The sequence below is a fragment of the Geospiza fortis genome, unplaced genomic scaffold (genome assembly GCF_000277835.1).
Source record: "Geospiza fortis unplaced genomic scaffold, GeoFor_1.0 scaffold41, whole genome shotgun sequence".
In the NCBI taxonomy this organism is placed as follows: Eukaryota; Metazoa; Chordata; class Aves; order Passeriformes; family Thraupidae; genus Geospiza; species Geospiza fortis.
Genome location: NW_005054299.1, coordinates 12,238,009 through 12,253,780, shown reverse-complemented (window position 1 = coordinate 12,253,780; position 15,772 = coordinate 12,238,009). Strand labels below are relative to the sequence as shown.

At 38.8% G+C, this 15,772-nt stretch overlaps 1 protein-coding gene across 2 annotated transcripts in view; it reads left to right on the top strand.

Annotated features, from left to right (window-relative positions):
- Positions 1-15,772, top strand: part of ZFAND3 (zinc finger AN1-type containing 3) — a 102,146-nt gene that overhangs the window by 73,194 nt on the left and 13,180 nt on the right. For both annotated transcript variants that reach the window (XM_031060605.1, XM_031060599.1), the window contains one exon: positions 8,602-8,772. In XM_031060605.1, the coding sequence (XP_030916465.1) occupies positions 8,602-8,772 (171 nt within the window). The remainder of the gene's footprint in view (positions 1-8,601; positions 8,773-15,772) is intronic.

Genomic DNA, 15,772 nt, shown 5'->3' with positions numbered 1-15,772 from the left:
GTTTCACCTGAGTCTTTTGTGAAGTTCTCTATTCTGACTAATTATTTCAGTGAGCATCAGACAACTTCTAAGAACAAGTTTTCAGTGTTTCCATTTAGATTATAGTTTTCATAAGGACTTCAAAAATAGATGAAGGTAATTTAAAAGCCTTTTGGAAGTATTCTTTAGTCTGTTGAACATACAAGGGGAAAATGTAACTTCCTAGAAAGTGAGGAAGTTGTTTGTGAGAGTTCTGGGAACATACAAGTGATATCCTTTTTCTGTACCAAATTATTTCTGTAACATGAACTTTGAGGGCAACACCTTGGAGCAAACAGGATTGAAAAGGAGCTGGATATAAGATACAAGACAGTGCAGGATATAAGATACAACAGTATACTGTTGTATCCTCCTAGTTTTACTGATCTGTTCTTCCTCTCCCTGGTCTTTGGTTCAGGTTTGTGTAGAAGCTTCCCAAACATCTTTCCAAACAGTAAGAACTACCTGGTAAACCAGCCTGACTTCTGGTGTACTGTAGACACCAATCAGGTGTACAGGAATTCTGTCCTATGCCAGAGTTGGTTGTTCCCCCCACCAAAAAAAAAGAACTTGCTAGAAAAAGTAACACAGTCAAAATATAAACTATATAATATAAGTTGTTAAGGTTTATTTAAAGTAATGGAATTAAAACCAAGTTTGAAGATGGATTAGCTGTACATTTCAGAATGTACCTTCTCACAAATGCATTCAGGAAAATTTTTATCAAAATACAAGAGTTCTTAGGGTTTTTTCCTTGACATTAATCAGGTACAATCCTTGGAGCTATAGTCTCTCATTGCAAGATTTCTGTTATAATGACATCACTGAAGTTCTGCACTTAAAAGAAAAATTAGTTTTTTGAAAGATAAATATTGGTAAGTATTTTTTTCACTGCTAGCAGGCAAGAGTTCTTTACAATTCCTCTTCTGAATATCTCTCTTAGCCTTGGAAAACCCTCATTATACCAATGGGGGAAGGGTCTACTAAGGAAAACTCTGTGTATGAATGAAAAATAACAGAGCAAATATTTTCTATATAGAACTTGTTTTAGGCTATTAGTTTGAAGAATTACCTTCCTGAATAGTGTATACCATCTGATTGATGAGGACATAGCTGGAGTATACCACTAGGATTTGGAAGCAGAGCAGCACCGCTTATTTATGCATGCTGGAGCTGACTAGCAAATATGAAATATTTATAATATTATCTATTCTTGCTAATCATATTTTAGAGAATTTCACAAAGCATAAGGAGGTTCTCATTAAAGTCAGCAAAACCAAAACTATGATATTGCTGAATGCTTTCAAGTTTCCTATTTTATCAGGACCAGTGTGAGCTTATTTGTGTGTATTTCTATATACATATTCAGATATATAAATATGCATATTTGAGTACTACTAAGTAGTCTTAAGGTGTGAGGAATGGCCAGGATGTTCATGATTTGTCTTCATAGGTTCTTCATGTGTATTAGTGTTATGCCTTTTTTCTTTCTACTTGTGTCTTGTTCTTCCATTTAGCTATTTGTAGTGTGCATTATCCTTTCACTTAATAATCCTGTTCTGATTATTCAGGCCACTTAGGATGTCATTCATTCTCTAACTTCAAGTGTCACCAGAATCAGCCTTTGTCCCTCTCCCAGCCCTAACCCTGAACTATTAAAGTACATTATTTAATAATGAGAAAAGAAGTTCAAATTGACACCATAGAATATTTTTTTTGTAATTTTTTTGAGTTTAGTGTTGTGGTCCTTTTTCTCTTCTGGCCTTTTCAAGGTTCATGATTTATAATAGTCTGAATATATGAAGATGAGATGCTGCTTGTGAGCCATTGCAAAAACCCCCACCAACAACCTAAACCAGCTTCCCTTAGCATCCTTAGAATAGTATCAAGCTTCTACCCTGCATCAACTGTCCCCAGTAATCAGGGGAATGAGAATTCAGCCTCATGCCTGTACATACCAGCAGTCACTGAGTGTGTATGATGTTGCTGTCAGCAGCTGTTCTTAAACACATTCTTCAGGTGTCGACCCTTAGAGCATGAGATGAACAGCAGGCCTGGACTGTCCAACCTGTTCTCTCTTCACAAACTCATCTCTTGTGGCTCTGGAGGCTTGCAGGCTTCTCCCATGGGTGTAATTCAGGAAAGGAACCCCACTCATGTAGTTTTCTAAACAAACAAAATTCTTCTGTCAGCCAGCAGCAGTAGAGGTGGTCATTGCCTCAGGAAATGTTCTAACTAATTGAAATGCCTGAAGTTAATCCATCAAAGGAACTGTACGGTACAGGTGCCTGAATACATTTAGATATGTGCTTGTTTGAATCAATCTGGTATATAAGTACAAATGTTTGAGAAATAAATTAACATTTCATTTAACTAAAGACATGCTGACATCAGAGAGTATGGGGGAAGTAATGCAAAAACTTAAATGTAACACAGATGTAGTATGGGAGCCTAAATACAAGATGAAAACTAATTAGCTTTTCACGAAATTTAACAATTACGAATTTTATTGACAGGAAAGGATAATAGCCATTTTCACACTTTTTGTAATTATAACTTAGCTAAAATGCATGCAGATGCCTATGTGGTTCACTATTTCTCATACATTTTCAGCATTCATTAGATTAGTCTCTTCTGTTTCATTAGAGATGGTAGTTAGCACCCTCATTAAGTTACACTTCCTCTTTCCAGGTGACAATACTGGCAATATGGGTTTAAAGGAAAACAAAAATTGAATAGTGGGAAGGAATTAATATATAATTTTAAATTTTATTTTCCTGTTCATGAATCTTAGAAGTAAAAAAGGCTGAGGGTGGGAGAGAGCTCAGGAGGCTGATCCAACCTCCCTGCTTAGAGCAGAGTCACCTAGAGCAGGCTGGAGCCTGTGTCCAGTCAGGTTTTGAGTACCTTCATGGATGGAGCTCCCAAAAACCCATCTGGGCAACTTGCGCCAGTGTCAGACCTCCCCTGCAGTAAGAAAGCCTTTTCTTATGTGCAAGTGGAATGTTACCAAACTGGACATATGGTTATGCCCCCACACTTGTCTGTTTTCCTGAAATCATAATAATTAATACCCATTCACTCACATGCATAGACACATGTATATGTATATCCTCTTTTCTAGCAACACATGTCATGTGTGCCAGCTCTCATTTTGGAAAAATGAAGCCACGCTGTTGTCGAACACGAAAGTACCATTTACACCCAAAGCAGTGTACATGCTAAGTTCCTTTTTTTGTTTTTTGAGGGTTTGTTTGTTTGATTGTTTGTTTTGGGGTTTTTTTTTAATTAATACAATACTTCAAGTCTATAATGGGATCCTTTTTCTTAGCTCTGTTGCAAAGGGGGAAGGAGAATTTTTCTGTCAAGAGTTTGAAGCACATCAGTAATGTTTCACATTTGGAACATTTTGCAGCAATTCCCCCACTTATGTGTCTCAAACAGCTAGGCTGAAAGTTGTGGGAGGGTTTTATTGGTTGTTTTTACTCATTAGAGCTGGAAACAACTACTGTTGCATGGTTTTGGTGATGGATGAGAAATAATAACTTATGTAATACAACTTATGGGTGTTATTTATAGTCTCCAGTGTGATTTCATGGAGAGCCTCCTGAGGCAAAGAAGCAACTGATGGGATGTGAGTTCTATAGAGACTGTTCCCATGTGGTCTCTCTATTCCACATTGTTTAGGGACATTGAGTTTTAGTGCCGTTGCTTTTAAACTCTATGGAGGGGAAGAAATAAATCGGTGAAATAATGATGCTAAGGGCCCTGCAATGATACTAGAAAAGAGATTGTGTGGTTAAATATTACCAAAGGGCTTATGTAAGATATTTTTGAGACAACTGTCTGTAGTGTTTAAAAAAAAAACCCTGAGGTGAATTCACAAAAGAAATACATTTCTTATGAGTGGTAGTGCTTCCAAAGAGGTGCACAGCCTTGCGATGCAGTCACGATTGTGTGAGAAGAAAAGATAAGATGTTCATTTCAGTGAAATACCAGAATATTCTGTATTGTTATTCTGAATATGTTTCAGAATAACATTTTTCACAGCACTGTGCAGCAACAGGGAGGGACTGAGGTGGTCACAGTTGTCAGACTTGGCTTATGAGGTGTTAATCTTGATTTTCTATTTTTTTTTATTAATAGTCAACAAACAAAAGGGTTTTGGAACCACTGGGTTAATTTGAGATTCATTTGAACTAGAGAGATTATTTTAAATTACGATTCTGGTAAATGTGATAGGGAAGATTTGTATGGAGGCATTTTTTTCTAGATGAAATTTTGAATGCATAATCAACACGCCAGCCAGTTAAGTAATCCCTCGTCTAAGAACAGAATAATGAATTTTTAAGAAGAAAAAAAACCCCCTAGAAATTGGCAACAAGCTATTGCTCAAATTTTAGTTAATCCATGTTACATTGTTATTGTCTGTGACTATGCAAGTTTCTTCATGGACAGAGGTTTTAACAGCTTAAGCTGCTTCTAAAATAGTTTCAGGGGAGATAGCAGTTATGTTTGAGGTTTCATTAAAGACTGCTTGTTCTGGTGTTTGCACAGACAGCTGAGATCATAAATGCCAGTCTGTGTGATGGGTTCTTTGTGATAAGAAAATAACCTGATTGAGTGCCTCAAAAGCTGTCATGAAACCAGAGATTAAACAGATTCATCTTGAAGAAAGCAGCTGCAGAGGAGAGATCCCCTTTTCCTTATGATTTTTCCATCTCTTCCATTCTTCCTCCTTCCCTGTGAATTTTGTTAGCCCATGTCTCTGTTTGGCCTAGAGCATCCCACTCTCCCCCCAAATGCCATGGAGGAGCCATCATGATTGGAACTGAAGCCATCTGCATGCAGCCTGCAAACTCCTCCAAGGCTGGAGAGTAAGGGAGTGAGAATCAGCTCAGGCACCATTTTCTTGGAAAAATTTTGAGGGGAGAACATGAGTAAGGGGAGAACATGAGTAATGTAGATGAGAACAGGGACAGTGAGGAACAAATGTGAGTCTCTGTTCATGACATAACAGTTTTAAGAACACTGCTCTGCTTATTGATTCCAGACAAGCTTCCAGTTTCAGCCTTGCCTAACTGAACTTCTTTGTTCTTTCATTTCAAATGGGAGTTTGAGACACAATTAGAAAGATCTCTACCATCAGATATCAGTTAGAAGAATCCTTGCTTCTTAACTCAGAATTAAATTTGCAGTGGGAATGTATCAATGACAGTTACTCTGCTGAGAAGTTTCTTCCTGAAATTTTGGGAATTTCTCGTCCTTATTGTTCATTTTTATAGAGAAGTTTTATGATTTTTGACATCTGTGGGTAAAAGAAGAGCATTTTTGTTTTGCTGTGGGACTGAGTATTTGTTGGTTTAGGTGCAATAATAAAATGCAAGCTGAGCATGGAAAAATGTTTCATACAAGCAAAGAAAGAAGTAAATGTTGTTGAATTAACCAACTTTCTGAGAAAAGTCACTGTCAGTCACTGGCTGAGAGAATCCTCTTCTCTGTAGCCTTTGTTGGTTGTTTAAAGGTTCGTGCTGGGCATTTACTCTTGATTCTAGTTGCAGCACTTCAGCCTATATTCCTAGGGTTTTTTTTTTTTTTCCAGTTGCACTCCGGTAGTAAAGCTATGTATGACAATTTCATTTTGCTATCAGATCTTTGAACTTTAAGGTTGCAAGATTCCAGGTGCTGGAAGATGTATCTTGTGTCCTGTACTGCATGGGCCAGGATCACAAAAAGCAATGTGATCTGGAAGAAATGCACACAGGACTGACTCTAAAAGGTCTAATTTCTGCTCTGTGCTTTCTCCTTGCTCATTGTATTTGCCCATGGGAAGATGGAAGTGTGTGAGCTATGGGTCTGGTTTGTGATGAGTATTAGCTTGGACTCTTGTGTTCAAGGCCCTGGGCAATCTGTGGTCACAGAAATGGTGCTGTCCCTGAGAGCCAGGTTGAGTTTGCCTCAGTGCTAAGTGGTTTAGCTTATGGCAGAGACATACACACTGCAAAAAATGAGATATCTATAATTTCTGTGATAATGAACAACTCATGTTAATATTCAGTTAGTCATTACCAATTAACTGAAAGTGTGTGATTAGGTATTTTCATTTGTAGTACTACTAGCCTGACTTGAGGTAGCTGTTTTTCTCATTAAGGCATATGGTTTCATTAACTTATTAGACACTGCTTGACTCACGCCATGAATTGGACTTCAGGATCAGCAGACCACTATGGTTTCCATCAGCATAATTCAGAATACCAAATTTGCTTCTGAGAACTACTAGAATGGCTTCTATTTCCAGAAGCAAAGATGGGGGGGGGGCAGCTGTTCCATACTGGCGGTGTATCTGAGTAGTGAATAAACTGCAAATGATGTACATCCTCCATTTGGGGCAGCAGGGTGGGCTGGAGCAGGTTTTGGTGCACGCTGAGTCAGCCAGCTCACAGGACAGAATCTGCCTGTTGGAGGGGGTGTCCTTGTACACCCCAGGCTAGCCTGGTGTTCTAGGCACTCTGAAAACAAGTGTCCATGGGACAGGACTGTTGGCCTTGGAGTATGAGTTGGGATCTCTGTTCAGGGAGTCAGGCAGTCTGTTCAGAGGATCTTTCCCTTGAACTGTTATCTCCAGAGATTTAAGACAGGACTAGTTGTTCCATAGCTGTATTAATGCATTATGTACTACTTTCTTTTCCTTGCCAAGGTTCCTGCACAGCCAGGCATGCAGAGGTGGAGTACATTATGTACTGAATGTTAGTTTAGGCCTAATATATGTATTTTGTAAGGTGTAAATTGTAATCTGTGACACTGATCAAAAAGGTGGCTGTCTTGAGGCACACATCAGATAAAATCATTGCAGCTTAATAAAAACTTATCACCTATATGCAGTGCAGAAAGCAGTTCACTCTTGTATAAAATGTGAGATACAGAAGCTTTATGCTTGTTGGAAAGCCAGGCACATTTTCAGCATATATTAAGAGCAGTATGACAGAAACAAAGTAGGCCTCAGTGAGGCAAGGTGTTTATTTGTAATGGCTGTAAACAGTGGGGTACAACAGGAAAAACACAGTGCCACAAGGGCTGAAACACAGGTAAGAAATGTGAATTAGTCTGTATTGCATGTGAGGAACCAGGAGAAGTTAACAGAGCGTCCCCAAAGGGAGAAGCTACCACATATTCCAAGTCTGACTCCTTTAGGTGTTTACTCAAGGAAAGTCCTGATGTTGATCAGCAGTGGCTCAGGTAAGATAGCTGACACAACAAGGTTATGGACAGGGTTCTATCCATGGCAGTTGCCTTTTCCTGCCTAATCCAGGACAGCACAAAGCAGACATAAGCAATGGAATCTTAGAATAATGGTACAGACATGTTCAATGGGTTATCATCCTGGCAAAAAGATAGATTTAACCTGTTATTTGTTGGATTAATGTTTGTTGTAAAGGGATTTAACTCAGCTAATGGGCTTTTTTTTTCCCTTGCTTACAATCATGCAGTAGAATACTGACTGATTGCAGTAATGTCTTTCAGCAGCTCCTTGCAGCACTGCAACCAACAATTTAATTTTTAGTACAGTTTGGATTAGATTTACTTGCAGTTTGTATTACAAAGAAATACAGCACTGATTCTACTGTGCAGAGATCTGGGAAGGGAAAATGTCTTTTCTGGCCTGACTTGGTTTGCAGAGCAGCAGATCCACTGAAATGTCATGTCTCTGACATGCCATAAAAACAAGGCTTGGGCATCTCACTGTGCATTCCATGTGCTACTCTAGAACCCTTGTCAGTACACTTTCCACTGTAAAAAAAAAATGGCACTATGCTACCTGAAGTAAAACTGTTATAAACTTTAACTCCTAAGGACTTTCCACGCACCATTTTCTTACAAGCCAAAATTTATGAAGTTATTAATGCAAATAGTATTCTGACTAATACTTTAGAAATGGCTGGGCATTTGGAATTTATAGGATGTATGTACAGATCATGCTTATTTTGTTTGGGCTTGTATTGTTGGTGTATACTAATTTACATTTAAATTGTTATCCATGTGGAAAGAGAGGGAAGCACGGTATGGTGCTTTCATGTACTGCCTTCAGTCATAAGAGATACAATTTACATGCTGTGCTTGAAAAATCCCCCTCCTGCCCAGGGAGGAAATAGGTCAAACCTGTGCAGAGTTGTTTTCAATCACTTCAGTTAGTTTGTGTGGGGACACTGAAGGCAGTGCAGGAGAAAATAAATGAGATGACAGATGAAGCCTGCAATTGTTTAGGGTGGTGTATGCTCTACATGTATCTCCATATGACCCAGCCAAGGCTGGAAGGAAGCTAATCAGCTCACTTTATACTCAGTATTGATAGCAGGAGGGGTTGTTATAGGGAACAAAGATAATTTGTCCTTTACTTGATGCTCATTTTGGTTGTTAAGAAAACATGCATATACAATAGAATGGGAGGTATCACACTGCTTGGTGGTGACCCCAGCTGAAAGCCATATACCAGCTGAAAGCAATATACCTTCAGTCTGTCTAAAGGGATGCCTCAGCAAGGAAATTCTAATATTTTTCCTAAAATATTTGTTGTGAATACAACAGATTCACAGTCGGAGAGTGAGGCTTCTCCTGTGAAACGGCCACGGCTACTGGATGACAGTAATGACAGGCCTGAAGAAACCAGTCGATCCAAACAGAAGAGTAGACGTCGATGCTTCCAGTGCCAAACAAAACTGGAACTAGTACAGCAGGAGCTGGGATCGTGTCGCTGTGGTGAGTACAGCTTGGCAGGAGCACCCGGCTTTCGAATGCAGCCATGCTCAGGTCTGGGTCACACGTGGAAATACAGAGAACACTTGTGTTTTTCACCTTGCAAAGATGCTTTAAACAGAAGCTATAACTTGCATTGGTAGCAAAAAGTTGTAATTAGTTCCACCAATTTCCCCTTTAAAACTTTGGCCTTGATGTACTGCCTTGTCTCAAGAGATGCCAGATATTAATGAATTCAGCTTCAGAAGTTCTCTGTGAGGCAGGAAGGGCATCATACTCACTTGGCAGGAGAAGAAGCACAAAGCACATCAATATGCAAAGAAGGTTTCTATAGGGTGTAAAACATAGGTCAGTAGCTGCTTCTGCATGTTATAATTACATAAATATTAAAAACTTAAATCCAAAAACCCCCTCAAGCAGAAAATATTTGCAGTCTCACACTTAGTTTGTGTGGGGAAGACTTACTGTTCACCATACACTTAAAATCATCCAACTTGGCTTTTCCAAAGTTGATGACACTGTTCAGGTAGTTGAATTGAAGACAATAATCCCATGCAGGCAGCTAATTTGGGGTTTCATATTAAATGCAAATAATCTTTCTGAAACAATAATTAATGTGACTGGATTCCAAATGAGATGCTCTCTCCTTCATGGAACAATTGTGTTCTTAACTGGTTTAAATGTGCTTGTTAGACCCAGTGATAATAGCATGTGGTAATTTTACCTGCTAATTATTTTTTCATATAATCATGTATTGAAGGTTGCACTGAACTCTCTGACAGTGCTTTTATTGATACATTTGGAGAAGTTTGTTTCAGTTACTCCATTGTATTTCAGGCAGGGAATAATTTCCAAAGGATCTGCGCAGATGATAGGTGCAATTCATGTTGCACTTGTGAAATACAACATATTGTGTTAAAACCATTATCTGGAGAGAAGGCATGTCCTTCTGAGCAGCAATGTGGAGAGGAAGGGTGGGCTAAGGTAGTTTTACAAAGACAGATAATCCTATACTGAGTACCATATGCCAGGTGAAGAGAAGCGATAGAAAGCTGCAAAGATTTTGGGTTATGCTTTGTTCTCTTCTTCAACATCTGTCTGTCTTCTGGCTCTAGAGATTACTGTTGTTTTGGGCTCTTTTGGACATGAGATAAGGCTTTGTTTTGATATTGGAGCACTGGCACAGAACTTACATGATATGTGAAGCCACCAAACATGAAATCAAAAGCTGTAATGTTGAAATTGCTGTTATGGAAATCATGTGTCATGATACTTTGAAGTGTCTGGTAACATTTTTATCAAACTGAAGAAATTCAGGGCTATCAATGACACATTTTAGTATGGCTCTTTCTGCTCAGCATGGTAGAGGCAGGAATTTGTGTTCTTGGTGTGCTATAGTCAAGTATATAACGACTGAGGCTGCTCACAGGCACCTGACTGAGATAGCAGAATGGTCCCAAATAGTGGGAGAGTTTGAGTTTTGGGGTGGATTGGATAAATGATTGCTTAACCATTATGTAACATCATTAATCTTTCTTGCATTCTGCAGTATTGGAGCTATGTAAGAGCAATTAAGTTGAAAGCAACTTTTGAAAAGCCCTTCATTGATCAGTAATGTTTTTAAAATTATATAAGACCTGCCTTTTTTTCTGTAAACTGGATTAAGATACATTTGGCTGGTTCCTCTCAAGTTTTCATGAAGTAGTTCTGTAATTAAATACTGTTGTAATATAAATGTTGTAGGGATTATTCTTTAATTTTCTTCTACTGGATATATATAGCTTTATGGAAATACTTCTGTTAAAGTACATAAAATGTGTTAATAAAAGATGAATGTGGAAAAAATTCTGAATTCCTCAGCAATAAGTGAGGAGATGAAAATTTGCATTCCTGTATTACATTCTACACAGTTTATAGTTTGTATTATAAAAATTTCTATTCTGTACTTTTAATGAGGAAATAGAAGGCAGGAGTCTATTTCCATGTGTCCAAGAGGCCTGAAAAAAACTGGAAATCTTTGGTTTCTGTGCAGGTACAGTGTTTCATTAATACTGTGGGCAGTAAGGGTTTGTTATCTGTGCTCTGATGTGATGTGAATGTGGGCATACCCTGTGCCACTTACCTTTAATAGTCAGATTAATAAGAAGCAAGCCAAATGCTACCACTGAGCCACCCTGGGCACCTCAGCTTCACATCACCCAAACTGCTTTACCAATGATCAGTAGCATGTGTCTCTGGTCAGTTTTAAAGATGCTGCCTGAGAAACCATTCTTGCTAGCCTGCCCTGCTGTCTGTAAAATAAGGTTGCTTTAGGTCATGAATGACAAGCCCATTCAAAAACCCTGGGAGGACGTGATGGAAATGCAGTAGAACAAATCTGTCAAATTGGTCTTTGTTTAAAATATTTCCTAAATCCACGTGACTGAGTTATACTTTTCTGTCCTAATGTGAAGCACAGGTAATGAATGATGTGTGGTCAGGTGGAGGTGATGAGATAGAATCAACTGGTGTAAAATAAGCACATACACTCTTCAAAAGTAATGGTCAGCATAGAACATTGTTTGAACTGAGTTTTGAGCCACTGCTATTAAATTCTTGGCGTCTTAATCCTGAACTAAAGCAATGGGAAAAATTGGGGGAAACTCCTCCCAGTCTTAAACATTAAGAAAAAAATCTGATATCAGGATCAATAAAAAGGCAGACACCATCTTCAGAATGATGAGTGGGTGCATTTGCTTGGATGTAAGGAAAAAGGATTTAAAGCATAAAATGTTGATCCAAAGCTGTGTCCGAAACAGCCTTGTTAAAATCCAAATTAACTCCACAGACCAACAATTTATTTGTTTCCTGTTGTGTATCTTCTTGTCCTAATGTTAAAAGTACTAGAAATCATCTTATTTTTTGATGATTTGTCCTGGTGAATCCTCTAGTGAGATTTTTAGTGAGACATAGTAGAAAGGAGAATATATACATACTGAACAGTGTTTTAATGTAGCTGTATCTGCAAATACTGATCCGGTTAACTGGGACTTGTCCAACAAGGCACAGCCTTTTTGGAAAGGAGACAGAGAGAGTGACTGGTGCTTTACACCAGCTCAGAGATCTTTGGGAGGCTGCTGTACTGGCTCTCCTGTCTCCTGCAAGCCCTGTCCAGAGGGAGGTGATGATGCTGAGCTCGTTCCCGTGACACTACATGTAATTCTAGACAGATTTGACAATGCTGCAGGGCTTTGCTGTGAAGAACAACAATTCACTACTGAGAAGGGAGTTCCAGCAATTCAAACACAACATTTTTCAGATGTAGAAAGATTTGTTTGTTTTCATACACACATACTCTCAAGATCTTTTTTCATTCTTCTTCCACTGTGTTCAAGTTACTAACTGCTGACAAGAAATTCACATCTCATAAATAATGCTTAAGAGCCATTGCTGTATAAATTGAATGTGTTATGAATTGTGATGGGCCTTTTTGTAGCATTCTACGCCCGGAGCAGGAAGAACAGAGGATGTCATTTTCATTAATTTCTAATGAGGTGCCAATTAAAGCTAAGGAAGGAACTCAGAAGGGAAGAGTCACAGAGCTCCCCTGAATCCTGTGCCCCGGGGCTGTCAAACGAGTGTGCTGCCAAGCCTTCTCTGAAAGTTCCAGTAAATTACAAACTCATCCAGAGCACACACAGACAAATTCGGCTTCCCTTTGATCTTCAAAAGAGCAATTTGTAAGACGAGTTCTGAGCCTTTTCACACAGCAAAGTGGGAGAAGTGATAGGAATTGTTAATTGCTGATGCACTTTGCAAGCTCCCGTAAGAAAGAGAAATTTTAAAATGAATTCTCATTTTGAGCTTCTGATGGGATAACCTTTGTATCAACACCACTAAAACAAAATCGGCTTCCTGTGCACTGTTTGTAGGTGACAGTAAGAGTAGGTAAGTCCTGCAGATAGCGGTGTTCTCGAGTTTGGGCTGGATGGCCCTTCCAATAGTTCAGTGTCTTACAGTGGGTATGATTGTATTGAAATAATTTTTATTTAATATTAAATTTAGGAGTCAGTTTTATCATCAAAGAATTGCAGGAATCATATTCTTCAAGTTACACTCTGTTACAGCATTTCTGCAAGCACTCTGAAATCAACTGCCTGTGATCCTTGATCTGAAAAGGAAGTTGTTGCCTCAGTGGTGTCGTAACTGGGTGGTTACCAGAGAGTTGGTTCAAAACTAGGGGTGCTGAATGTGTGAGTGGAAGTAGCTATAAAACACTGAGTTCTGGAAATGTATTATTTTACAATACAAATGTATTGTAAAAAATGCAGGTTGATTAGTTGCAAATAACACTATAAATTTCTAGGCCTGCCCTTAATTGCTTGATTAGATGTATATTGCTACTAAATAAAGTTATGTACAGTTTTAAAAGACACTGAGCTGTAAACTTTTACTCTATAGAAATTATTTGCACAGAAAGCAAAACTTAATTTTATGGAAGAGGCTTACAGTTTTACAGTAAAAAGCAGTTCTGGTAGCACTAGGTCTGTGGTACCAAGCCAACACACAGAAGTCTGCAGTGATCTTGTTGTTGGAATGGCATGAGAAATATGTTCCATTCTAGTCAGCAGTTAAAGAAAAATTGGTGTGGTGTGCCAGCTCTGCAGCAGCTTTTGTGTAGAACGCTTTGGTGTTTGTTGGCCACATCCTTATGGGTGTGTCTGTACCTCAGACTCCACCTGGCTCTTGGCAGCCACTGGGGTGCCTGAGATAATGGGCCCTGCAAAGCAAGCCAGGCTGCAGCCTCCAGCAGCAGTGCCATTTGTTTGTGTGCTTCTCAGATAGGAATTGTAATGTTTTTCCTGTTCTTGGGCCAGAGGAGGTACTTAAGAGGATGGAAAAACGTTGAAACCTTCCAGCTTGATCACACTTGAAAATAATTGCTCAGTCATGTTGCATTCTGATCAAACACTTGCTAGCCATATTTCTTGCCTGTGTGGACAAGAAAGCTTTTCTTGGAATTTTACTGGCCTAGGTTATGTTGTAAGAAGCTACAATTTCCTGGAATGCATCTGGCCTAACAGCTGTGCACTCGCTGCTGCTCTTGGGGGAGGCTGCTGTGAGCACTAATCTCAGGCAGAGGTGAAGGCAGAATGTGGTGGTTTGCAATTTTAATTTGTGAGATGTTGGCAAGTACTGATGTTTGTCTGCTTTTTGATTGGAAGGGATGCAGTTCACAAGTGGCCTCTACAGCAGTAAGACTGAGCCAGGAAACAAGAGTCAAGCTTTGCAACTCAGCCAGAGAGCCACCTTGGGGTGCTGAGCACCTGGAATTGAGGGTGGAGCACATGGCCCACCACAGCCTGCTCCTTTAGAAGGGCATAAATTTCCTTCCTAGTTACTGTGCTTATTTTTCACATCCCTGTTTTTCATTTAGTTCTGTATAAATCTATAACAATCTCTTGAAATTCTTTTCTTGGTGTTACTGTTGGTTTGTTTTGTTTTGGTCTAAGCACAAGGATAAGAGGGGGAGAAAAACAGACTCGTATCAAGCACTAGCAGAAACAAAATACATCCACACAACTGAGACTGTACTTACAGATAAAATGGCAGCAAGTCTCACTGTCATTGAGTAATCAAAAAAGTGGAAGAAAAGCAGCTGCAGATTCTTAACTTGGATAACAGAACTGCTGGTCCATAAACACAGGAGATGAAGCACTTGTTTGGATTGTGCCAAAATAAATTTGGAGTGATTTGATTTACTCAGTTAATTTAGAAATAATCTTCAGAAAGACAGGAAAAAGGAAACAAATTTGAATAGATAAGCTGCTCCATCTTTATACAAAGTTGTCAAACATGTATTGAAACTAATGTTTCTCTTAAAACTTGGTCAAATATTAAATCATAGTTCCATTTCCATGGAACCTTTTTCTGTGGAGGAGAATTTGTAATTGTGCTGGTAAATTCATTTTCTAGATGGATAAGGTTTATCTGGTACAAGCCAAAATGGCTTCAGGGCATGATTCTGTCTTGGTATAACAGATGTACTTCCATTGATTAAAATGAAATATGCACAGTGCTTCTGGAGAGTATGAGTCAGCCAGTTCAGTAAGAAGTATGAAAATAAATCTTATTAGTGAATGGTTACTACAGCCCGGGCAAGTCTTACTGTCAGCCTGTAAGATGTGCCACATTCAGCTGTCCTGTGTTGGCTGTTCTCCTAAGAGAGTTGCTCCCAGAATAGTTCTTTTGCTTCAGCCATTTCAGGAATGTCCAGCATCTTACCTTATATTGCTGCAAGTATTAAAAAAATACCCAACAAAACACAAAGTCTATTGAAGTTTGAACTTGAACTCAGAGGGCGGAGGGGGGTTTGTTTTGTTGTATTTTATGAAGATGTTATTCCTAGACTCCAGTTTAATTGATGGGGAATAGGAGCTGTTAACTAATGTTGGTTTTTTCTAATATGTATTCTGAAAGTACTGGAATTGAAGAAGTAGTTGATTAATTGGTGCATCATAGACTCCAAGTGAAGGACCCAGAAAAATGCTTTAGTGTCTAAGTTTCAGAAAAGCTGTCCACAGCTTTAAAAGTGTTAATGGAGTTCATGCTCCTTATAATTAGGAATCATGAAATATTGTTTGAAGAGGCTCCAGTATAATTATCCAGCTTGTTCACTTAACATGGGTTTCTTACAGGATGTGCTGATTTTGATTTCTTCTATTTGTGCTACCAAAAGTTTTGCAGTGTTGATTTAGTAATATGTACTGAGCCTGTTCCTTGCCTTCCTGTAGTCCCAATCAGTCCATGTAATTGAAATAGGCTGCTCATCTCCTAAGTCCCCAAGTTCTCCTTCAGTAAAACAATTTAGGCTGTTCCTTCTAAAAACATAAAAGTGGTTTTATTTTGACATTACTGATGTGGTAAGTCCATCAGTATATAACCTTCTGGGGTTTTCAAATGGAAACTGCAGTACTGGGTGAAAAATCAGCATTTTGTAGGCGTGCCACATTAAATCTTTTCC